General features: G+C 44.5%; 1 protein-coding gene across 1 annotated transcript in view; it reads left to right on the plus strand.

Annotated features, from left to right (window-relative positions):
- The first annotated feature begins 722 nt into the window (after positions 1 to 722).
- Positions 723 to 25690, plus strand: part of LOC130355538 (vomeronasal type-2 receptor 26-like) — a 64680-nt gene continuing 39712 nt past the window's right edge. The window contains exons 1-2 of the mRNA XM_056559846.1: positions 723 to 748; positions 1546 to 1837. Coding sequence (XP_056415821.1) covers positions 723 to 748; positions 1546 to 1837 — 318 coding nt within the window. The remainder of the gene's footprint in view (positions 749 to 1545; positions 1838 to 25690) is intronic.

Raw genomic sequence — 25690 nt, forward strand, 5'->3', positions numbered from 1 at the left:
ATGCCTAAACATCCAAGGAGTTAGCGTTAGGTATAAGGATTTAAAAATATCACTCTTTGCAAATGATGTTTTGCTTATGCTTAGCAATCCTGTAATATCCCTCCCTAGTCTTCATTCCCTTCTTTAAGCCTATGGCCAGATGTCGGGGTGAAAACATTATTTGGGCAAAACTGAGGCCCTCCCAATCAACCTCTGCACTTATTATGCATTGATTGTTGGGAGTGCAACTTCCGGTGGAAACCCCTTTCACTTGTCTACTCCCTTCAAAGTTTCCTGTGAGAGAGCTCATTTCTTACATCTATAGCCTATTATCTACCCCTGAAGAAGCCCCCCCCCCCCCCACACACACACACAGCCAGGCATCCCTATATGAGTGGAAACAGTTTCTAGGTCACACCATCTCAATTTCACTATGGCAAATGACATGGTCCTGAGCCGCCTTGGCATTTTCCTGTACTACTTACAAAGAGAATCAATATAAGATAAGGTTTCACTGGTATCACACACCTGAAGTCCTCCACTGTATGTTCCCTTTGGCTCTCTCTGTTTGTTGGAGAGGTGAGGAATTTAGTGCTCTCGTCACCTACTTGAACAGAGTCGGGACCCTGGCTGAGTCTGTCCTTGGCGTTGTGATACATTTGGACTCCCTGATCTACTTACTGTATGTTCCCCCTAAATCTCAGGGCAATTTGCCCTCACTATTGTTTTTGCATATCCTTACGATGGCTAAATGCCTTATCTTGCAAAGGTAGGGCCGCTCTGATGTTCCTAGCATGGTGATCCTATCTGACAGGGTAGCGGAAGTTCACAGCACAGAATTTCTTTTAGCTTGTGCTGAACACACCACTGATCGTTTCTGGGCCATCTGGCGCCCCTGGGACAAGGACATAGGAACCGTTGGCTAGACAGTTTTATTTTTGCTGGATTTGCAGAGGTGGGAGGGCACGAAGTCTCTTGTCCTTTGTCTGTGTCTTTGTTTGTCCGTTATTTGTGTCTTGTCTGAGTCTTATGTGTTTTCTGTTTCCCTTCAGTTCTGGAGTTTTTATGAGTCTAGCTGTTTGAATCCACTAGCTGTGTGAATGTGACGGTCCTGGAGGCTGTCTACTAACTAATACGTTTAACAGTGTGGTACTTCTACTTCCAGCTTCTCTCTGCCTTGGCAAGGTTTCTATGCCCTCCATTTTTTGGTGGATTGAAGTGCCTATTTCTCATTGGGCTGTTACTAGTTAATCTATGTGTGCAACTCATGACCTATGTTGCACTATGATCAATAATTTGCCGTGAATTCCTATGCTGGTGTGTGCTTTTCTATTGTAGTTCCTGTGTTGTGCATCTTTTTTTTTATGTTGGCAATTAGTAAAAATTTAAAAATTCTTTAACAAACAATTAAAAAAAATATATATTTATACATATATAAAAGATACCAAGGATGGACAAAGAAAATGCTGTGTGAATGTGAAGTGAACCAGTCCTTAGGAAATGTAGTAAGTAAATACTAGATCTCTAGTCAGTCACTCATCTGTATATGCATTTATCTATTTATAGGCCAGATTTTCTGGGATTCATACATTCTCTGATTTTTCTTTTTGCCATTGATAATATTAACAAGAATCCTGACATTTTACCCAATATTACCCTGGGATATCATCTTTATGACTCATGCTTAGATGTAAAATTGGCAGTAAACGGTGTTTTACATATTCTGTGTGGCTCGGAAAAGATGATACCAAATTATTCCTGTAGGAGCCATGGCCAGCTGGCTGGTGTCATTGGAGATCACTACTCATCTACTACTATTCCAGCAGCACAAATCCTTGGACTATATGGATATCCTCAGGTATTGGATACTCTAGGTATTGTATTTACTACAGTTTTTGTACTATAAAAGTGAAGAAGTAGTGTATATCTAAGTACGGTAATGTCTGTAGTATTGTCTGTAGTAATGTCTCTATAAATTATGTGTGTGTAATGTCTTTAATGTCATGTGAATAGAATATAAAGGTAAAGGTGATGGAATTTAATGTTACAAAACTATTTATGAAACTACACGGCAAATCTTACTTCTAGGACAGTGTTTCCCAACCTTTTTCTGCTCGGAGCACCTATATGCAGCAGCTCACAGTTGATGTCATCTCTGATTGGAGTCGTTCACTTTCTCTTTTCTTCTCCATCTGGCCAAGACAGTCATGATGATTTCCTCCCCTTTTCCCCACAAATGCCTCCAACCTCCCCCCCCCCACACACAATGGCGTCAGCATCCTACACACAATGCAGTCAGCATCCCCCACAAACACAATCCCTCCCAGACTCCCTTCCCTCACACATTCATATAAAATCCCTCCAGCCTCCCCAAAATGTTTTCAGCCTCCCCCAATGTCTCAAGGCTCTCCCACATACACAAAGTGCCTCCAACCCCCCTACAGTGTCTCTCTCTCACACAATGCTTCCAGAATTCCCCCAAATGCCCCCAGCCTCTCTCTCTCTCATACACACAATTCCTTCAGGTTCTCTGTTTCTCTCTCTCTCTCTCACACACACGCAATGCCTCTAGCCTCACATTAATGTCTCCAGCCCCCCCCCCCCCCCAACACACAATGTGTTCAGTGTCCCCCTTCACTTACACACAATGCCTCCAGGTTCCCTCCAAATGCATCTATGCATCCAATGTCTCCCTTAAATGGACCCAGACGCCCCAAAATGTCTTCATCATCTTCCACACACATGCAAGCCTATCTCTAGCCTATTCCAAAATGCCTCCAGCCTTTCTCTCTCTCTCTCTCTGACACATATACACAATGCCTCCAGCCTCTGTACGATGCCTCCAGACACCCCCACTAATGCACACAATGCATCAAGTCTTCCCCCAAATGCCTGAAGCCCCCCCACACAACCCACACAATGCCTCCAGCTTTCCCAAATGCCTCAATCCTCACACACAATGCTCCTCTCTCATATACTTCTAGCCTTTCCCCAAATTCTCCAACCTATCACACACAAACACACACAATGCCTCCAACCTCCCAAATGCCTTCAGCCTCTCATATACACAATGCCCCCAGCATCTCTCAAATGCCTTCAGCCTTCCCCCCAAAACATCCAGCCTCCACTAAATTGTCTCCAGACTCCCCCCCCACACACACAATTCCTACAGCCTCCCTTAATTGCCTCTAGTCCCCCCATGTCTCCAGCCTCAGACATTGCCTTTAGCTTTTTTAAATGCCTCCCCAAATGCCTGCAGCTTATCCTACACACAATTCCTCCACCCCCATATGCTACTAGCCTCCTTCCAAATGCCACCAAAACTTTTCCAGAGTCTCCCATACATATACATAATGCCTCCAAATACATCCAGTCTCTTTACACCCACACCATGCCTCCACCCCTTCCCAGAATGTCTCTATCCTCTCCAACATACACACATTTACACTTTCAAAACACAAATACATCCAATCTCTCTCTCACACGCACAATGCCATTAAATGCCTCCAAATGCCTACAGCCTATCCCAATCACTCCCCTACACAATGCCTCGAGTTTCCCCACGATTGCCTCCAGAGCCCCCCACCATTATTGCCTGCAGCCTCCCACCTCATCACTTTTGCCTCTAGCTTCTGATCTATACATTATTGCCTTCAGCCTCCTATCCCCCCACCACTATTGCCTCTATTAAGCCTCCAGACTCCCACCACTTTGTAATAGCCAGCAAACAGCAGGAGGTGGCAGATTGTAGTAGCCAGGGTACAGCAGAAGATGTTGGCCTGGTGGGAGCTGTAGTGACCAGCAGGGCCGGCCTTAGGGGTGTGCGACCTGTGCAGCCGCACAGAGCGCCATAGCAACAGGGGCGCCGGGTGGCCGACACAGCTTGCACCAAGTATATATAATCTGTATTGCCCGACGCCCGGGATTTAGCCCTGCTTCGTGCAAGCAGTGCTAAATGCCGGTTTAATGAAGAAAACTGTGCCCTGTAGCGGAATGTGACCCTCCTCACAGGGACACAGTTTTCTGTTTTGTAGGCCGTTCCCTCTCATTACATTCCCACTACCCTCCCTCAACTGTGTCCCTATGCGGAGGGTCACATTCCGCTTCAGGGCACAGTTTTCTTCATTACACCGGAAGGCTTCACTTACCCCGACCTCCTCCGCGTCTCCGGTTGGCTGGCGGCCCGAGTCTGAAGAGGGACGTCGCGCATGTGATGTACCTCCGCAGACCCGCACAGGATGTCAGTGACGTCACATGTCAGGGAGCCGCCGGAGAGAAGAGAAGAGCAGCGCAGGTCAGGTAAGGTTGTCTATTTGTATGTGTGGGTGTCTGTGTGTGTGTGTGCATGTGTGGTTGTCTGTGTGTGTGTGTGTGTGTGTGTCTGTGTCTGTGTGTGTGTGCACATGTGTGGTTGTCTGTCTGTGTGTGTGTGCATGTGTGGTTACCTGTGTGTGTGTGAGTCGGTGGGGGGAGGGGGGGGGAATGGGGGAACGACAATGCTACCGAATTTGGGGAACCTGCTACTACCTTATATGGGAAACTGCTTCTTCCTAATGTGGGGCTATACTGCACCTAATGTGGGGAGCTATACTGCACCTAATGTGGGGAGCTATACTGCACCTAATGTTGGGAAATATTCTGCACCTAATGTGGAGAAGTATACTGCACCTAATGTGGGGAGCTATACTGCACCTAATGTGGAGAGCTATGCTGCACCTGATGTGGGGAACTATACTGCCAACCTAATGTGGGGGAGCTATACTGCACCTAATGTGGGGAGCTATACTGCACCTAATGTTGGGAACTATACTGCACCTAATGTGGGGAACTATTCCGCACCTAATGTGGTGGAACATTATACTGCACTTAATGTGGGGGAGCTATACTGCACCTAATGTGGGGGAACTATACTGCATCTAATGTGGGGAGCTATACTGCACCTAATGTGGGGAACTATACTGCACCTAATGTGGGGGAACTATACTGCACCTAATGTGGGGAACTATACTGCACCTAATATGGGGAACTATACTGCACCTAATGTGGGGAACTATACTGCACCTAATGTGGGGAACTATACTGCACCTAATGTGGAGAACTATACTGCACCTAATGTGGGGGAACATACTGCACCTAATGTTGGGTAACTGTACTGCACCTATTGTGGGGGAACTGTACTGCACCTAATGGGGAGGAACTATACTGCACCTAATGTGGAGGACTATACTGCACCTACTGTTGAGAACTATATTGCACCTAATGTGGGGAACTATACTGCACCTAATGTGGGGGAACTATACTGCACCTAATGTGGGGAACTATACTGCACCTAATGTGGGGAACTATATGGCACCTAATGTGGGGGAACTATACTGCACCTAATGTGGGGAACTATATGGCACCTAATGTGGGGGATCTATACTGCACCTAAAGTGGGGAACTATACTGCACCTAATGTGGGAAACTATACTGCACCTAATGTGGGGAGCTATACTGCACCTAATGTGGGGAGCTATACTGCACCTAATGTGGGGAACTATACTGCACCTAATGTGGGGAGCTATACTGCACCTACTGTGGGGAGCTATACTGCACCTAATGTGGGGGAACTATACTGCATCTGATTAAGGGGGACATTGGACTGATTAAGGGGGCAGGGGAATGATTAACCCCTTAAGGACTCAGGGTTTTTCAGTTTTTGCACTTTCGTTTTTTCCTCCTTACCTTTTAAAAATCATAACCCTTTCAATTTTCCACCTAAAAATCCATATTATGGCTTATTTTTTGCGTTGCCAATTCTACTTTGCAGTGTCATTAGTCTTTTTACCCAAAAATGCACGGCGAAACGGAAAAAAAAATCATTGTGCGACAAAATCAAAGAAAAAAACGCCAGTGCATATTTCGGTAAAAATTACACCTTATAATTATTCTGTAGGTCCATACGGTTAAAATGATACCCTACTTATATAGGTTTGATTTTGTCGCACTTCTGGAAAAATCATAATTGCATGCAGAAAAATTTATACGTTTAAAAATGTCATCTTCTGACCCCTATAATTTTTTTATATTTCCACATACAGGGCAGTATGAGGACTCATTTTTTGCACCGTGATCTGAAGTTTTTATCGGTATGATTTTTGTTTTGGTCGGACTTTTTAATCACTTTTTATTCATTTTTTAATGGTAGAAAAAGTGACCAAAAATGCGCTTTTTTTGACTTTGGAATTTTTTTGCGCGCACGCCATTGTCCGTACGGTTTAATTAATGATATATTTTTATAGTTCGGACATTTACGCACGCGGAGATACCACATATGTTTATTTTTATTTTTTTTACACTGTTTTATTTTTTTTATGGGGAAAGGGGGGTGCTTCAAACTTTTATTAGGGAAGGGGTTGAATGACCTTTATTAACACTTTTTTTTTACTTTTTTTTGCAGTGTTATAGGTCCCATAGGGACCTATAACACTGCACACACTGATCTCCTATGCTGATCACAGGCGTGTATTAACACGCCTGTGATCCGTGTTATCGGCGCTTGACTGCTCCTGTCTGGATCTCAGGCACGGAGCAGTCATTCGCCGATCGGACACCGAGGAGGCAGGTAAGAGCCGTCCCGGTGTCCTGTAAGCTGTTCCGGACGCCGCAATTTCACCGCGGCGGTCCCGAACAGCCCGACTGAGCAGCCGGGTCACTTTCACTTTCACTTTAGAAGCGGCGGTCAGCTTTGACTGCCGCTTCTAAAGGATTAATACCGCACATCGCCGCGATCGGCAATGTGTGGTATGAGCCGCGGGTCCCGGCCGTTGATGAGCGCGGGACCGACGTGATATGATGTGGGATCGCGGCGCGATCCCGCTTCATATCGCGGGAGCCGGCGCAGGACGTAAATATACGTCCTGCGTCGTTAAGGGGTTAAATATTAAAAAATAATATTTGTTACAAAGATTTTTTCCCTCTTTGTGTATGTTTATGGGGTAATAGGAGGGGGGGGGGTGCCATAAGGTTAGCTCGCAAAGGGCGCCTGAACACCTAAGGCCGGCCCTGGTGACCAGGGAAAAACAAGTGTAGGCATACTGGTAGTATCCACGAAAATGCAAACTGATGGAACTTGTAGTAACTAGTCTATAACAGGAGGTGGCAGGTGTTAGTAACCAGTGTACACTAGAAGATGCTGGACTGGTGGGAGTTGTAGTGTCCTGGGTACAGCAGGAGGAGATGGACTGACAGTACAAGCATACAGCAGGAGATGATGAACTGGTGGGCATTGTAGCATCCAGCATATAGCAGAAGATGGCTAATTGGTGGTAAATGTAATAACCAGCATACAGCGCAAGATTGCTGACTAGTAGTAGTAGCTAGCATACAACACAAGATGGTGGGCTGCGTGATTTGTAGCATCCAGCGTACAGCATGAGGTGTTGGATTGTAGTAGCCAGTGTACAGCAGATGGCGGACTGGAGGAAGTTGTACAAGCCAGCATACAGCAGAAGATGGCAGGGAGTTGGTGGGAGTTGTAGTGAACAAGGTACAGCAGAAGAAGATCGACCTGTGGTATTCAGCATACAGTAGGATATGGCAAACTAGTGGTCATTGTAGTACCCAGCATACAACATGAGGTGGCGGACTATTAGTAGTAGCTGGCTGTAGTAGAAAGCCTGAAGATGGCAGACTGAAAGTCTAGTAGTTGCCAGCATACAGCAGGAGATGCAGAACTTGAAGTATCCAGCATAAATCAGGAGGCGGACGACTGTATGGATCTTGTAGTTAACAGAGTACAGCAGGAGGTACTGGTTTTGTAGAAACCAGCATGCAGCAGGAAATGGCAGATTGGTGGAAGTTGTAGTATCCAGAGTACAGTAGTATGGGCAGAACTGTAGTATCCAGTGTATAACAGGAGGTGGCTGGCTATTAGTAGCCACAGTACAGCAGGAGATGGCGTACTGCTGGGACAGTAGTATCTAGAGTACAGCAGGAGGTGTTGGTTCTAGTAGTATCCAGCATACAGCAGGAGATGGTGGACTTGAGGGCTTTTAGTTTGAAGCGTAAAGCAGGAGGTGAACCTGTAGTATTCAGCATATAGCAGGAGGTGGAAGTCTAGTAGTATCCGGCGTACAGCAGGGTATGGCAGTCTGGTGGGCCTTGTAGTAGCCAATGTACAGCAGGAGATGGCAGACTGGTCAGACTTGTAGCCAGGAGGTTGCAGACTGCTAGTAACCAGCATACAACAGAAGATGGGGACTTGTAGTATCCAGTGTACAGAAGAAGGTGGTGGACTGGTGGGGATAGTTGTAGTCAGTGTACAGCAGAAGTTGTGGTAGTGCTGTCTAATCAGTGGCATCTGGCACTGGAAGTTCAAATTTCTCCCTGCCCCATGCCTGATTAATTTGAACAAAAGTGAGTTTTTTCACATTGCTGGCAGGCAATCTTGTTTGCTAACAGGTCATGCCACACTGATCACTCTTTCTAATACTTCACTGGAGGGTGGATGAAGTACTCCTGGTTGTTGGCAGATGCCTGCCGGTTTTAAATGCGCATAAAGGTATCAGAAGACACAATGGGGGAGATTTATCAAGGGATTTCTCTCTTTTTCTGCTTACAATTGGCACACAAAAAGTTGTTGCACGTGCACAAATCAAATTTTTTTGAAACTACAAACAAGCTTACAAAATTAAAATGTAAATACCCTGCAAATTTCATATTCTCCATTGGCAGTAGTGATCGGCCCCGGCTAATCACAGGACCTGGCGGCCAATCACAGGACCTGGCAGAGAATATAAAATTGGCTCCCCCTGCCGTCCCTTAACTCAGCAGGACTACTATTCACAACATGTCCCGCAGTGCTGAGGGATGACGACTGGCTCCTGCACATACGGATCTTGCACATGGTGTCTACAGAGTGATGCCAGCCCAGGATCCTTTTACCATAACAGTGTCACTCATTTATTCTATCCTCTACTATAATTTCATATTCCCCGGTGGGTGCTATGATTGGCCTGGACCAACTGTCCAATTAAAGCTGCCGGCGAGGAATTTGAAATTATAGTTCTCTTCCCAACTGGTAAGTTGGCCGGCCGGGGAGCGGAGAACAAAACCGCCCACTTCCCGGGCTTACATTTTAGCAACAGCGTGCCTCTGACTGTTGCTAAACTACATAATGGCAGTTGTAGTATATGATCTCCAGTTGCTGTTAACCTGTTAATGAAAAGGGGCGTACAGGTACACCTTTGCGTCGTGGTACTTAAGGACCAAGGGTGTACCTGTATGCCCTGAATACTTAAGCGGTTTTGAAGCAGGCAGAGAAGCGAGTGTTGGCTACTGTCAGTAGCCTCCCACTCACTGCTTGTTCTGATCCCGCCGCTGCCCAGCATTTAACCCTTTAGGAGCAGTGATCAATGCAGATCAAAAAAGTGAAAGATGCCGGCAGCTTACCTGCCTCCTGCCATGACGATTGCCGATTTAATGATGTAGCCTATTGGTATAGCATTTTACAGTAAATGCAATCTAATGATTGTACAATATAATAAATTTCCCTATGGGGACTTAAGTTTAAATAAAATAAAAAAAAGTTTCTAAAATTATATGAAAAACCCCCTCCCCTAATAAATAAAATCCCCCTTATTTTCCCATTTTACAAAAAAAGAAAATAGAATAAAGATAATGTATCATTTTCACCATGAATTGTACTGCGTAAAAAGGAAACCCCCAAATTTTCTTATAAATTTCCAACCACAAACGTTATTTTTTGATTGTGCCATACATTTCATGGTAAAATGAATGATGTCAATACAAAGTACAATTGTTTGCGCAAAAAACAAGCAAAATAGAAGAGTTATGGATTTTAAAAGGAAAGGAGGAAAAACGAAAATGCTGTTTGGCTGGTATCTGGCTGAAAATAAATATAGGGAGAACCACACTTTTTTTTTTTGCTTTTTTTTATAATCAATTTTTCTTTTTTAAACACATAGGTTAACAACATACATATCTAACATTACATATCTACACTTTTAGTACATTTCTACCCTTTTCAAAGGCAATTTGGGTAAAAACATTTTTTTACCCAAATATCCTTGTTAAAATGTGGGTGTGTGTAAATGCGTGTTGTACCCCAATAAATCTTTCTTGCTCCGCAGAAGCCACTGCGGTTAAATGATTTAGAGTGTCTACTTTAAATCGCGTAACTGCAGTGGCTACGGCGGGGCCAAAGTCCCAGCGCACAGCGACAGCGCAGGACGATGTCGGAGCCTGCAGGAGCGTGCTGACAGGTAAACATGAAAGCCCGGGATGGGGAAGGATGTGGGAATCGGGTGGCGGTGGGACTCTGCGACTGCGACCGCTTTAAATCATTGAACCGCAGCGGCTTCTGTGGGGCCAGATAGAGTTTATCAGCATGTAACATGCAGATACATTTTAAGCAAAAAGTCTAAGTTGAAAAATGCGTGTTATATGCTGATAAATAGGATACTTATTTATTTACATCCTCACCAGATATGCAGCATAGTTAGTGGTAGGATAAAACATCTCCACCATAAATTAAACATTGTAGGATCATTTTTATTTATCTTGACTGGCGTCATTTACCACTGTGTTAAAATTTTATAATTTAGTTCCTGTATTTTAAGTGATATTGATAAACTACACGTTAAAACATTGGATTTCCGCCAGTCTTCATCAGTTATCACTACTTCCATTTCTCTTACCAATTTTTTTTTTTTTTGTTATATTGGGGTATATCTTATTGTGGTTTCCATCATGCATATGCTACAGTATATATTCTGGATAGAAGTTGTCTTAGGGGTTACTCCGCAATACAAAGTTCTTCAAAAGGGGTCAAATAATTGTCTTGTTTATTTTTCCTAATTAGTGTATTTATGTATCCCATCAATTGGAAGTATTCTAACCATAGTCCCCTTTGACTCTCATTTTCTTTTATTAGTTCTCTTAGCGGTAGTAGACCGTTGGGTCCACTATATCTTTTAGTATAGGAGAAGGTAGCTTTATATATGCAAAAAGGTTCCCCTTACATAAAGGGGTTATCCACCATAAGGTGATTTTAGTACGTACCTGGCAGACAGTAATGGACATGCTTAAGAAGGATCTACGCTTGTATTGGGGCTAAATGGCTATGTTATGAGATTACCATAACACTGTGGCTAGCTTTTTGTAAGCTGGTATTTCCTTCTTGAGTTTACTTATTTGCCTACAAATCCCATAATTCCATTTTCCTCCCTCCCACACATCAGCCACCCCACCCATTGGAACGCAAATGAGCTGCATCCATTCAAAAGACCTGTGGTTTTCAATCAGGGTGCCTACAGCTGTTGCATTAGTTGAAGATTTAGCTCTCTCCCACCAAGCGAACCCTCCACCCATTGAAGCAGACAGGCTCCCTGTCATCAGCTGACTAGTGAGGTCAGGTTTCGGCCACATTGCAACCTGGGAAAAATCTGAGACAACAGTCATTTTGTATGTTGTTAAAAATAAATATTGGGGGGAAGATCAAAGAATAATTGTGAGAAAACCGTCACACACAGGGATAGACACTATATTATGAACTACACTAACTTTACAGTCGCTGTAGCATAGTCAAATTTAAAAAAATTCCTGGAATACCCCTTTTATAGGTATTAAAAATGCTGGGATTTCTTATCAATTTATGCTATATATTTTCCGTCAGTTTTGATGTAGTTTATTAGGCAGATGAGACATATCTATCTCACTATCTAGATGTGTTTAAGTCAACCAGAAAATCCCCTGAGCTACATATTTTGAAGTAGAGTGTTCAATTTTTACTCATAATTTTCTACTTTTATTCTGTTGCAACTCCACTATATTTTTTCCTATAGATGCTACATAGTGCATTTATCCCCTTTATCCCTATCATTTATCCCTATCATTTAACCCTATCTACACCGGATTGCTTGGATTATATACAGTAACTTTTTTAGTACATTGATCCTGCCAAAAATTGTAGTACATTGATCCTGCCAAATCACGATTGTGGTAATGAGACCACTAGAGATGAGCAAATTTTAGAAAAATTTGATTGGGCCGATTCGCTAAATAAATAAAAAAATTTGGTTACGTCCGAATTGATTTGTGGCAAGTTACTATTAAAACGGCTATTTCTGGCCTACAGAGAGGCTCAATAGGGGTGTAGATCACTTTGCTTTGTCCTAACACACATGGGCAGTGTGCTTTGTTAGTGAAATAATACTGTTATTCAGTATGGCTTGCAAATTACATCACCCCCTACTATGCAAGTCTATGGGAGGGGGCGTGCCGGCCGTCACGCCCCCTCCCATAGACTTGCAAAGCGGAGGTGGGGGTGATGTCACATGGAGGCGGAGTCGTGATGTCACTATACTCCGGCCCCGTGGTCGCCACCTGGTGGTTTGTGAGCTGGCACCGCGGCGTGCAGCTCAAACAGGTGAGTGGCGAATACAAGATTGCAGGGTCCCCAGTGGCGGGACCCCCGTGGTGAGACATCTTATCCCAGAGCCGTAGTACCCCTTTAAGGGGTTGTATTTTTCCATTTTTGTTTTTTACTCCTCATAATTCTTTTAGATTTTCATCCACAGACTAGTATGAGGGTTTGCTTTTTGCACGACCAGTTGTCCTTTGTAATGACACCACTCATTTTACCATAAAATGCATGGCGCAACCAAAAAAAAAAAAATACTAATTGTGTGAGGAAATTGATAAGAAAACTGCAATTTTCCTAATTTTGGAATTCGTTTTCACGCTGTACACTTTATGGTAAAATAGACATGTTTTCTTTATTCTGTGGGTCAATACAATTAAAATGATACCCATGATTACATAATTTTCTATTATTGTACCGCTTAAAAAAAAATTGCAAACTTTTTAACCAAATTAGTGCATTTAAAATCCCTCTATTTTGCTGACCTATAACTTTCTTATTTTTTTGTATAAGCAGCGGTATGAGGGCAAAATTTTTGAACCGTGATCTGTACTTTTTATTGATACAACATTTGCATATGTAAAACTTTTTTAAAGCAATTTAACATTTATTTTTAACATTATATTTTAATAGTTCAGATTATTGATGAGCGAACTTTTCAAAAATTCAATACGGCCGATTCGACGAATTTTCTGAAAAAGTTTGTTTCGGTCCAAATTTTTTCACGGTGAATCTATATTATAAAAGGCTATTTCTAGCCTACATACAGCCTCTATAGGGGTATAGAACACTTTGCTGTGTCCTAAAACGCATATGGAGTGTGCTGGGGTAGTGAAATAATACTGTTATTCAGAATAGCATGCAGATTACCGGCATCACTCTTAGAATCACTGCCGCACAGCAGCACAATGACAGAGCCTGGTGGTGGCATCAGTGTCAGGAGACCATATAGTGACTGAATGCATAGCAAAGAGGTGTTGGCAGCATGAGGAGACCATTTAGTGGCTGAATGGCACAGCGTGGAGGTGTTGGCAGCATGAAGAGACCATAAAGTGGCTGAATGGCACAGCGTGCAGGTGTTGGTAGCATGAGGAGACCATATAGTGGCTGAATGACACAGCGTGTAGGTGTTGGCAGCATGAGGAGACCATATGGTGGCTGAATGAAACAGTGTGGACATGTTGGCAGCATGAGGAGACCATATAGTGGCTGAAAGACACAGCATGGAGGTGTTGGCAGCATGAGGACACCATATAGTGGATGAATGGCACAGCCCGGTGTTGCCAGCAGCATGAGTAGGCACTAGACCTTCACAATCCCTAAGAAATTTAAACCGAAGATTTTGGATAGCGGGTGCTACCTATGAGAAAATTTGAAATTACCAGACCCAGGCCAAGCAGCGCCATCATTTTTTTAATTTGAAAATTAAAATAAACTTTTATTGTCCCGGACCCCATCGTGAGGGTACGAAGGACCAAATCCAACAAGCCCCCACAGCAACATCAGTAACCCATATATTGCCTGAATGACACAGCCTGGAGTTGGCTGATTCACGAGTCCACAGCAGGGCTTCACAATTCCCCCCAAAAAACACAACAATTTTAGAAATTTTTGGAAAAGATTTTGGATAGCGGGTGCTACCTATGATAAAATTTGAAATTCCCAGACCCAGTCCCCACAGCGGCATCAGTAAACCATATATTGCCTGAATGACACAGCCTGGAGTTGGCTGATGCACGAGTAAACAGCAGGGCTTCACAATTTCCCCCCAAAAACACCACAATTTTAGAAATTTTTGGAAAAGATTTTGGATAGTGGGTGCTACCTATGAGAAAATTTTAAATTCCCAGACCCAGGCCCAGCAGCGCCATCATTTTTTGATTTGTAATTTAAAACAACCTTTGAGTGTCCCGGACCCCAGCATGTGGGTATGGAGGACAAAATCCAACAAGCCCCCAGGGCTCATGTGGCCGTTAGATGTAGGCACAATATCTCCATTGCCTTGACAGGCCATTGTTTCCAAGACTTTCGCCAAGGCAAACCATGTGAAGAACAGCGTGACACTGCTGTGACCTGCACACATGGTATGCTGAAGGGCCACTGAGACTTGTGTGGGCAGTGGAGGCTTAAGACACAGTGGAGTATGTGGAGGTGGAGTAGCACACTGTCACAGGACCAACGGGCTGACAGAGTGTAGAAGGAAGCAGCATTGAGTACACACCAGGGCTTCAGAATCCCAAAGAAAAAACAACCATTTAAAAAAAAAATTTAAGAATATTTAAGACAGCGAGTGCTTCCTATATATTGTCTGAATGACACACCCTGGAGTTGGCTGATGCATGAGTACACACTAGGGCTTCACAATCCCCCCCAAATAAACACAACAATTGTAGAAATTTATGAAGAAGACTTTTGGATAGTGGGTGCTACCTATGAGAAAATTTGAAATTCCCAGACCCAGGCCCAGCAGCGCCATCAGTAAACCATATATTGCCTAAATGACACAGGCTGGAGTTGGCTGATGCATGAGTACGCACCAAAGCTTCACAATCCCTAATAAAAAAGACAAACGTTTTTGACGAAAAATTTTTACGAAAATTTGGGACAGCGAGTGCTCTCTATATATTACCAGAATGACGCAGCCTGGAGTTGGCTGCAGCATGAGGAGACCATTGAAATGTGGGATTTTTTTTATTTGAAATTTAAATCAAAATTTGTGTCCCGGACCCTGCCGTGTGGGTACAAATGACCTAATCTCACAAGCACCCACAGGGCTCATGTGGCCGTAAGATGTAGGTGCAACGTCTCCATAGCCCTGACCGGCTATTTTTGTTTTTTGTACCTTTGTTTAAGAACAAGCGCATATCCAAGAGTCCAGAAGACTCTATAATGCAGGACGGTGGACCACCAAAAGACATTCTTCTATAAAATAATTTTTTATGAAATAAAGAAGCAGAGTTCATCCCTCTCTTTATTTTTGGGAAAATTTTACTTAAAAAATCACACGCAACAAAAATTTTACTTAAAAAAATCACACACAACAAGCGTTCAATGGTGTGATGGTTATTATTCTTGAAAATTCAAGTTTATTACTGTGATAAGTATCAAAAAAATTGAAAAAAACACTACCCAAGAGTGTTTAATAACCCCATACATTGCACCATAAATGTGGAAATTTTAATTAAGCATGTATGTATGTATTTCAAAAATACTAAAATTAAAGGCCCAAGCTCAGAAGCATCATGAAGTCAAGTAGTTCCAGAAAAACACAGGAGCAGTCAGGAGTAGGCATCATCAGTACCCAAGAGGCTTCAATAACCCCTTACATTGCACGATCAATTGCGAGATCTAGCAATAACACGTGTGTTATGCCCTCAGATGTCCTGGACTGCACGCGCAAAACACTAAACGGACCAGCGTGTGTCTATCTTTCACCGACAGGTGCGGTTAACCTGCTGAACCCCGTTTGCAATAGGGATCAGGCATTGCAATTATTTGCCAGGAAAGAAGAATCACAACTAAGTGCGGGTCATAAGCTTGGGTTCATTAAGACCCTGCCCATTAAGTCCCTGCATATCTCTACTAGTGTTGAGCGGCATAGGCCATTTTCAAATTCGCGATATTTTGCAAATATATGGACGAATATTCGCTAAATTCGCATATTCATAATATTCGCGTTTTATTTTCGCATGTGCGAAAATTCGCGTATGCCAAAATTTGCATATGCGAAAATTAGCATATAAAAATTTGCATAAGTGAAAATTCGCATATGCGAAAATTAGCATATAAAATATTAACATAGTTGAAAATTCGCAGATGCGAAAATTAACATATGCAAATTTCCGCATATGCGAAAATGAGCATACGCTAATTTTCGCATATGCGAAAATTTGCATGCCAGTCTCACACAGTAGTATTAGAGCCTTCTTTACACCACACAAGCTGGAAGCAGAGAGGGATGATCACTGTGATGTGTACTGTGGGAAAAAAACAAAAAAAAATCGTATTGTGAATATTCTCGAGCAACACTAGTCTCTACTACCTATTGGATGGTTTAGTGAGGTGCTCGGATCGGCCCCGGCAGGGTAGGAGAAGGCCCTGGCAGAGCGCCGAGAATTTAAAGATCATTGTTGAAATTTGCATTAAGCATGTATTAGCTATTGCTAAACTTCCAAAAATTGAGTAGTTCCTGAAAGACACAGGATGAGTCAGGAGCAGGCATTCACAGTACCCAAGAGGGTTTCATAACCCCTTACATTTAACTCCTTAAGGACCCAGCCCAAATATACCTTAAGGACCCGGCCATTTTTTGAACATCTGACCACTGTCACTTCAAGCATTAATAACTCTGGAATGCTTTTACCTTTCATTCTGATTCCGAGATTTACATATTGTACTTTATGTTAGTGGTAACATTTTGTCGATACTTGCATCATTTCTTGGTGAAAAATTCCAAAATTTGATGAAAAAATTTAAAATGTAGCCATTTTTTTAACTTTGAAGCTCTCTGCTTATAAGGAAAATGGTTATTCCAAATAAATTATATATTGATTCACATATACAATATGTCTACTTTATGTTTGCATCATAAAGTTGACATGTTTTTACTTTTGGAAAACATCAGAGGGCTTCAAAGTTCAGCAGCAAATTTCAAATTTTTCACAAAATTTTCAAACCAGTTCAGTTTTGAAGTGGATTTGAAGGGCCTTCATATTAGAAATACCCCACAAATGACCCCATTATAAAAACTGCACCCCTCAAAGTATTCAAAATGACATTCAGTAAGTGTGTTAACCCTTTAGGTGTTTCACAGGATTGGCAGCAAAGTGAAGGAGAAAATTCAAAATCTTCATTTTTTACACTCACATCTTCTTGTAGACCCAGTTTTTGAATTTTTACAAGTGGTAATAGAAGAAAAAGCCCCCAAAATTTGTAACCCAATTTCTCTTGAGAGGGCACAGAAGGGAAGGAGCGACAATGGGATTTTAGAGAGTGAATTTTTCTTAAATGGTTTTTGGGGGGCATGTCACATTTAGAAAGCCCCTATGGTGCCAGAACAACAGAAAACACCACATGGCATACCATTTTGGAAACTACACCCCTCAAGGCACATAACAAGGGGTCCAGTTAGCCTTAACACCCCACAGGTGTTTGACAACTTTTCGTTAAAATCGGATGTGTAAATGAAAAAAAAAATTTCACACTAAAGTGCAGTTTTTCCCCCAAATTTACCATTTTTACAAAGGGTAATGGGAGAAAATGCCCACCCAAATTTGTAACCCCATCTCTTCTGAGTATGGAAATACCCCATGTTAGGACGTAAAATGCTTTGCGGGCCAACTACAATGCTCAGAAGAGAAGGAGTCACATTTGGCTTTTTGAAAGCAACTTTTGCTGAAATGGTTTTTTGGGGGCATGTCGCATTTAGGAAGCCCCTGTGGTGCGAGAACAGCAAAAAATACCCACATGGCATACTATTTTGGAAACTAAACCCCTCAAGGAACGTAACAAGGGGTCCGCTGAGCCTTAACACCCCACAGGTGTTTGACGACTTTTCGTTAAAGTTGGATGTGTAAATAAAAATAGTTTTTTTTTTTTTTAACTAAAATGCAGTTTTCCCCCTAAATTTTACATTTTTTACAAGGGGTAATAGGAGAAAATGACCCCCATAATTTGTAACCCCATTTCTTCTGAGTATGGAGATACCCCATGTTAGGACGTAAAATGCTCTGCTGGCGAACTACAATGCTCAGAAGATCAGAAGAGGGGGGGCGCCATTGAGCTTTTGGAAAGAGAATTCGTTTGGAATGGTAGTCAGGAGCCATGTGTGTCTTCAAAGCCCCCCGTGGTGCCAGAACAGTGGACCCCCACATGTGACCCCATTTTGGAAACTACACCCCTCACAGAATTTAATAAGGGGTTCAGTGAGTATTTACACCCCACTGGCGTTTAACAGATCTTTGGAACAGTGGGCTGTGCAAATGAAAAATTAAATTTTTCATTTTTACGGACCACTGTTCCAAAAATCTGTCAGACACCTGTGGGGCGTAAATTCTCAATGTACCCCTTATTACATTATGTGAGGGGTGTAGTTTCCAAAATGGGGTCACATGTGTCGGGGGTCCATTGTTCTGGCACTATGGGGGCTTTGTAAACACATGTGGCCTTCAATTCCGGACAAATTTTCTCTACAAAATCCCAATGGCGCTCCTTCTCTTCTGAGCATTGTAGTTCGTCAGCAGAGCACTTTAAATTAACATATGGGGTATGTTCTTACTCAGAAGTGATGGGGTTACAAATTTAGGGGGCTTTTTTCCTATTTTCCCTTGTGAAAATGAAAAATTTAGGGTAACACCAGCATTTTAGTGAAAAAATATAATTTTTTTCATTTTCCCATCCAACTTTAATGAAAATTCGTCAAACACCTGTGGGGTGTTCAGGCTCACTATACCCCTTGTCACGTTCCGTTAGGGGTGTAGTTTCCAAAATGGGGTCACATGTGGGTATTTTTTTTTTTTTGCGTTTGTCAGAACCGCTGTAAAATCAGCCACCCCTGTGCAAATCACCAATTTAGGCCTCAAATGTACATGATGCGCTCTCATTCCTGAGCCTTGTTGTGCGTCCTTAGGCCATTTTACGCCCACATCTGGGGTATTTCCGTACTCAGGAGAAATTACATTACAAATTTTGGGGGTCTTTTTTTCCTTTTACCGCTTGTGGAAATAAAAAGTATGGGGCAAGACCAGCATGTTAGTGTAAAAATTTGTTATTTTTTAACACTAACAGGCTGGTGTAGCCCCCAACTTTTCCTTTTCACAAGCGGTAAAAGGAAAAAAAGACCTCCAAAATTTGTAGTGCAATTTCTCCCGAGTACGGCGATACCCCATATGTGGCCCTAAACTGTTTCCTTGAAATACGACAAGGCTCCGAAGTGAGAGAGCGCCATGCGCATTTGAGGACTAAATTAGGGATTGCATAGGAGTGGACATAGGGGTATTCTACACCAGTGATTCCCAAACAGGGTGACTCCAGCTGTTGCTGTCCAGAAATGCTGGGAGTTGTTGTTTTGCAACAGCTGGAGGCTCCGTTTTGGAAACCCTGCCCTACAAGACGTTTTTAACTTTTATTGGGGGGGACAGTGTAAGGGGGTGTATATGTAGTGTTTTACTTTTTATTATGTGTTAGTGTAGTGTAGTGTAGTGTTTTTAGGGTACATTCGCACTGGTGTCTTACGGTGAATTTCCCGCTAGAAGTTTGCGCTGCGGCGAAAAATTTGCCGCAGCCCAAACTTGAAGCAGGAAATTTACTGTAAACCTGTCCGTGTGAATGTACATTCACATGGGGAGGCAAACCTACAGATGTTTCAAAACTACAACTCCCAGCATGTACTGACAGACCGTGCATGCTGGGAGTTGTACTTTTGCAACAGCTGGAGGCACACTGGTTGGAAAACCTTCAGTTAGGTTCTGTTACCTAACTCAGTATTTTCCAACCAGTGTGCATCCAGCTGTTGCAAAACTACAGCTCTCAGCATGTACTAATCACCGAAGGGCATGCTGGGAGATGTAGTTATGCAACAGCTGGAGGTACCCAACTACAACTCCAAGCATGCCGAGACAGCTGTTTGCTTTCTGGGCATGATGGGATTTGCAGTTTTGCAACATCTGGAGAGCTACAGTTTTTAGACCAGTGCAGTGATCTCCAAACTGTGGACCTCCAGATGTTACAAAACTAGAACTCCCAGCATGCCCAGACAACAAACAGCTATGTGGGCATGCTAAGAGTTATAGTTTTGCAAGATCTGGAGGGATATAGTTTAGAGACCACTGTATAGTGGTCTCAAACTGCAGCCCTCCAGCTGTTGCAAAACTACATATTCCAGCATTCCCAAACAGCTGTCTGGGCATGCTGGGAGTTGTAGTTTTGCAACATCTGGAGGGCTACAGTTTAGAGACCACAGTCTCAGACTGTAGCCCTCCAGATCAACTTACCGGCTTCCGTAGGATCCCGGGAGCCGTCCTCTTCTAACGCAGTCACGCCGCCCGCCGATCAACGTCGCCGCAGCCACTGGATCGGTAAGTGGACGTCGGCGCCCGGTCCCCTTCGGTTCCCCGTTCTGCCCCACCTATTGTGGGTGGGTAGGACGGGGAAAACGAAAGTTAACCCCCCTGCCCCCGGTCTGCTATTGGTCGTCGCCTCTGATGATCAATAGCAGACCAATAGCAGGGATAGGAGGGGTGGCACCCCTGCCACCTCACTCCTATGCATACAGGGGGATCGTGGGTGTCTTAGACAACCGCGATCCCCCTTATATTCCGGGTCACCATAGACCCGTATGACCCGGAATCGGCGCAAATCGCAAGTGTGAATTCACTTGCGATTTGCGCCGATCGCCGACGGGGGGGGGGGGGGGGGGGGGGGGGTTTGAGTCTGATGATCTCGCTCTGTGCAGTAATAATGGCAGGGTGCTGCAGCAGCGATCCCCAGGGTCCCCAGCAGCGGGGCCATGGTGATCTGACATCTTATCCCCTATCCTTTGGATAGGGGATAAGATGTCTAGGGGCGGGGTACTCCTTTAAAGATCAATGTTAAAATTTGCATTAAGCATGTATTTAGCTACTGCTAAACATCCAAAAATTAAAGGCCCAAGGCCAGAAGCGTCAGTGAGAAAAGTAGTTTCTGAAAGAGACAGAATGAGTCAGGAGCAGGCATTTGCAGTACCCAAGAGGGTTTCATAACCCCTTACATTTAAAGATCAATGTTGACATTTGCATTAAGCATGTATTTAGCTACTGCTAAACTTCCAAAAATTAAAGGCCCAAGGCCAGAAGCATCAGTGAGGCAACTAGTTCCCCAAAGACACAGGATGAGCCAGGAGCAGGCAATGGCAGTACCAAAGAGGGTTTCATAACCCTAATTGATAACCCAAGAGGGTTTCATAGCCAACCATAATTGGGAAGTGTTGGTGTAGCAGCATGGTCAATCTACTCTGAGGCATCTGGCATTGGTGGCTGGAAATCCTAGCTGATCCATCCCTGATTCATTTTGACAAACGTCAGTCTCTCCACATTTTTAGTGGACGGACGAGTTCGCCTTGTGGTGTCTATGGCCCCGGCCGCACTAAACACCCGCTCTGATGGCACACTACTGGCCGGGCAGGACAGCTTTTCCAGGGCAAACTCTGCTAGTTGCAGCCATAAATCAAGTTTGGCTGCCCAGAAGTCCAACGAATCTTCAATGGTTGTTGGCATGGTCATGTCAAGGTATGCCACCACCTGCTGGTTCAGGTCCTGCTCCATGTCTACCTGCTGCTGATGAGTTGCTTCACTATGCGGGTGAAGAAAGCTACTCATCAGCGACTGTAGACTCAGACTGCTGCTGATTGAGCTGGTACTGCTCCTCCCACCCCTCCCCAGCAGCCATGGCAGTGGAAGGTGAGCGCAGAGGGCCCCCCGAGTCAGACCTGAGAGTGGATTGACCATGTGGCCGACTACGTAGGATCTCAATGTAGAAGGTCAGTTTGTCCTCCCTCTCAGTGGGTGTAAAAAAGGCTCACATTCTGGGACAGAAGCGAGGGTTTAATTAGGTGGAGATGCAGAAGTCATCCCGCTGACGAATTTTGGCAATTCGGGGGTCACTACGCAGGCAACTGAGCATGCATCGTACCATTTGCGCCGGTGACTCGGAGGGACTACCTGCCTCCATCTCCACTGCATACTGCCACGGTGTGTCTGGGTCCTCTGTCTCGCCTTCCTCATAAACCTCCAGCTCCTCTGGCTGCTCCTGCTCCTCCTCTCCTGTCTGATGACTAGAAACACCGGCCATCTCATCCAACCTAAACTGTGCTCCTCTCTGCCCCTCATCATCATCCTCCTCCAGTTCAGCCCCCACAGGGCTCATGTAGCCTTGAGATGTAGGCGCAACGTCTCCAATTCCGTGACCAGCCATGGTTTCAATCATTTGTTGTAGGAAATGTAGGAGTGGAATTACGTCGTTCATGGCGTAATCCAAGCGATTTACAAATAATGTGGCTTCCTCAAAGGGCCTCAGCAAACGGCAGGTTTTACTTATGAGCTGCCACTGGTTCACATTGAAGTTACACAGGGGAGTAGTCATATCTGCTTGGATCATCAAGAAATCATTGATGGCTTTTCTTTGTTCGTATAGTCTGTCCAACATATGGAGGGTGGAATTCCAACATGTGGCAACGTCACAAATAAGACTATGTTGTGGGATACCGTTCTGACGCTGCAGCTCAAGGAAGGTGTGCTTGGCGGTGTACGAGTGGCTGAAGTGCATGCACAGTTTCCTTGCCATTTTCAGGATGTTTTGCAAATGGGGTGAAGACTTGAGGAAGTGCTTGACAACCAGATTTAACACGTGTGCAATGCAGGGCGCATGTTTCCCACTTCCTTGTCGCAGCGCGGACACAATGTTCTTCCCATTGTCGGTCACCATGGTTCCCATTTCCAGATTTCGTGGAGTAAGCCATACTCGGATTTCTTTACGAATGAACTTTAGCAGTTCCTCCCCTGTGTGACTCCGTTCGCCAAGGCAAACCATGTGAAGAACAGCTTGACACCACCGTTCCCCTTCACACATGGTACGATGAAGGGCCACCGAAATTTGGACGTGCAGTGGAGGCCGAGGACACGGTGGAGGATAAGGAGGGGCATCGCACACTGTAACATGACCAACTGCCTGGGAGCAAGAGCAAGGAGGAGGAAGCGGTGTGGCCTGTCCAAATTGCTGTTGTGGCTGTGCAGGAACCACATTTACCCAGTGGCCCGTAAAAGACAAATATTGTCTCAGCCCGTAGTTAAAGCTCCACACGTCGGCGCTGCCGTGCACTTTTGAACCTACTGACGGGATCAAGGACTGGCCCCCCTTCTTTTGTTCAAACTTATGCAGGGCTGGTACTGCCTTCTTCGCAAAGAAATGAAAAGGGAGGGACTGCAACACCAGCAACTTGGACAGGAGCACATTCAACTTCTGCGCCGTTGGATGAGTGGGCGCATACTGTTGTCTCTTGGACATGGCTTCGCCGATGGATTGTTGGCGGAATGGCTGACTAAAAGCGGGAGAAGCAGGAGCGACAGAAGGAGGGTTTGACACACAGCTCCCTTCGGCTGAGGTAGTGGAGCCTTGGCTGGATGAAGGAGGGAGCGGATGGCCACTGGGTGATGCAGCAGGCTGGACCACTACATCAGAGCCACGGTTCTCCCAGGCCGCTTTATGGTGGCGAAGCATGTGTTGACGCAGGGCCGTGGGGCCAACATTGGGACCCTGGCCACGCTTCACCTTCTGCCGACAGATCTTGCATGTGGCTACGTGAACCTCCTCCGGATGCCTTATGAAAAACTTCCACACCGCCGAGTAGCTGATTTTCCCACCCGCAGTCCGCACTAATTCACTGCTACTGGCGCCGTCTCCAGGAACCCCTGTTCCACTACCTCCCGGAAAGGTAGGCTGCCGCGAAGCAGGTGGTCTCCCCCGGGCACATTTGGCTCCTGAATTTTCACTCCTGCCACCACGCTGACTGCCAAACGTGCTACCGCCTTGCTGTCTCAAGGGCAACCTGCAACTCTCTTCTCCTGATGATGATGAAGCCCCTTCTGCACCCAGCTCCCAATTGTGATCGGCTTCATCATCATCAACAGGTGTGTGCACGTCACTGATGTCCTCCGCAGTGACTGCTTCAGGACCCTGAGCCTTTGCAACACGTCACTCTCTGCATCACTACTTGGCCGCCTAGCGGAGTAAGCGGCGCATGTCTCCTCCCCTTCTTGGCTGTCCAGTAGCTGCTGACTGTCCTCTATTAGATCGTCCTCAGTAAATAGTGGAGCTGAACCCACAGCAGAAGATACTTCTTTAGGAGAGGAAACAGCATAGGAGAAAGGAAATGGGAGGACAGGGACTGCTCCCGGGCCATGCCAACTGAGGGTTGTGTCTGAGGAACCCACCGACTGTTGACTGGGGGTGTCAGATGTCAATTGTGATGAGGTGGATGAGCGTGTTAACCAACGACGACGGCTGATGGGTTGCTGGTGGAAACACGAGCGCTGGCTGATAACGGGAACTCAGGCCTCTCGCTGCAAATCCTTCTGCCACTCACCCCATCTGCTGCCAACTCTGCGTGAAGTATTTAAGCCTCTGCCACTCCTCTGTGCACGTCTTGGCACTTCTCTGCCTGACATAGTGTGTTAATGAGGGTATTACAATATGCTACACTACTCTGTAAACAGTATTTGTCTAGAACGGCAGAAGGTGATTATTTACGTCTGTCCTTTCACAGTATCTAGGCCCTTTACAGATTAATAGGTACAAGATGATACACTACTTGGACGTACGTATGCGGTATGCACTGATGAGGGCAGTAATATGCGCAACTATAGGCAGAAAAAACTCAGTATTTTTTAAAAACACCAGCCTGTGGATACTATTGTTTGGACTTTGACGGTATGGAGCACCTTGACAGATTAACAGGTACTAAACGGTACAATACTTGGATGTACCTATGCCAGTGGTTCTCAACCTTTTTGGCGACTGTACCCCCAAAGGCTGAAAGTATGTCCGCGGGTACCCCCTCGCACGGAACTTGTGTGCGAGGGATACCCGTGGACAAAAGGCGTGTTCTTACCTTTATACTAATGCTTCCCCCCTCCATCTTTATCCCCTTGTGTTATTATTCCTCCTCCATCTTTATCCCCTTGTGTTATTATTCCTCCTCCATCTTTATCCCTTTGTGTTATTATTCCTCCTCCATCTTTATCCCCTTGTGTTATTATTCCTCCTCCATCTTTATCCCCTTGTGTTATTATTCCTCCTCCATCTTTATCCCCTTGTGTTATTATTCCTCCTCCATCTTTATCCCCTTGTGTTATTATTCCTCCTCCATCTTTATCCCCTTGTGTTATTATTCCTCCTCCATCTTTATCCCCTTGTGTTATTATTCCTCCTCCATCTTTATCCCCTTGTGTTATTATTCCTCCTCCATCTTTATCCCCTTGTGTTATTATTCCTCCTCCATCTTTATCCCCTTGTGTTATTATTCCTCCTCCATCTTTATCCCCTTGTGTTATTATTATTCCTCCTCCATCTTTATCCCCTTGTGTTATTATTCCTCCTCCATCTTTATCCCCTTGTGTTATTATTCCTCCTCCATCTTTATCCCCTTGTGTTATTATTCCTCCTCCATCTTTATCCCCTTGTGTTATTATTCCTCCTCCATCTTTATCCCCTTGTGTTATTATTCCTCCTCCATCTTTATCCCCTTGTGTTATTATT

The sequence above is a fragment of the Hyla sarda genome, chromosome 1 (genome assembly GCF_029499605.1).
Source record: "Hyla sarda isolate aHylSar1 chromosome 1, aHylSar1.hap1, whole genome shotgun sequence".
Taxonomy (NCBI): Eukaryota; Metazoa; Chordata; class Amphibia; order Anura; family Hylidae; genus Hyla; species Hyla sarda.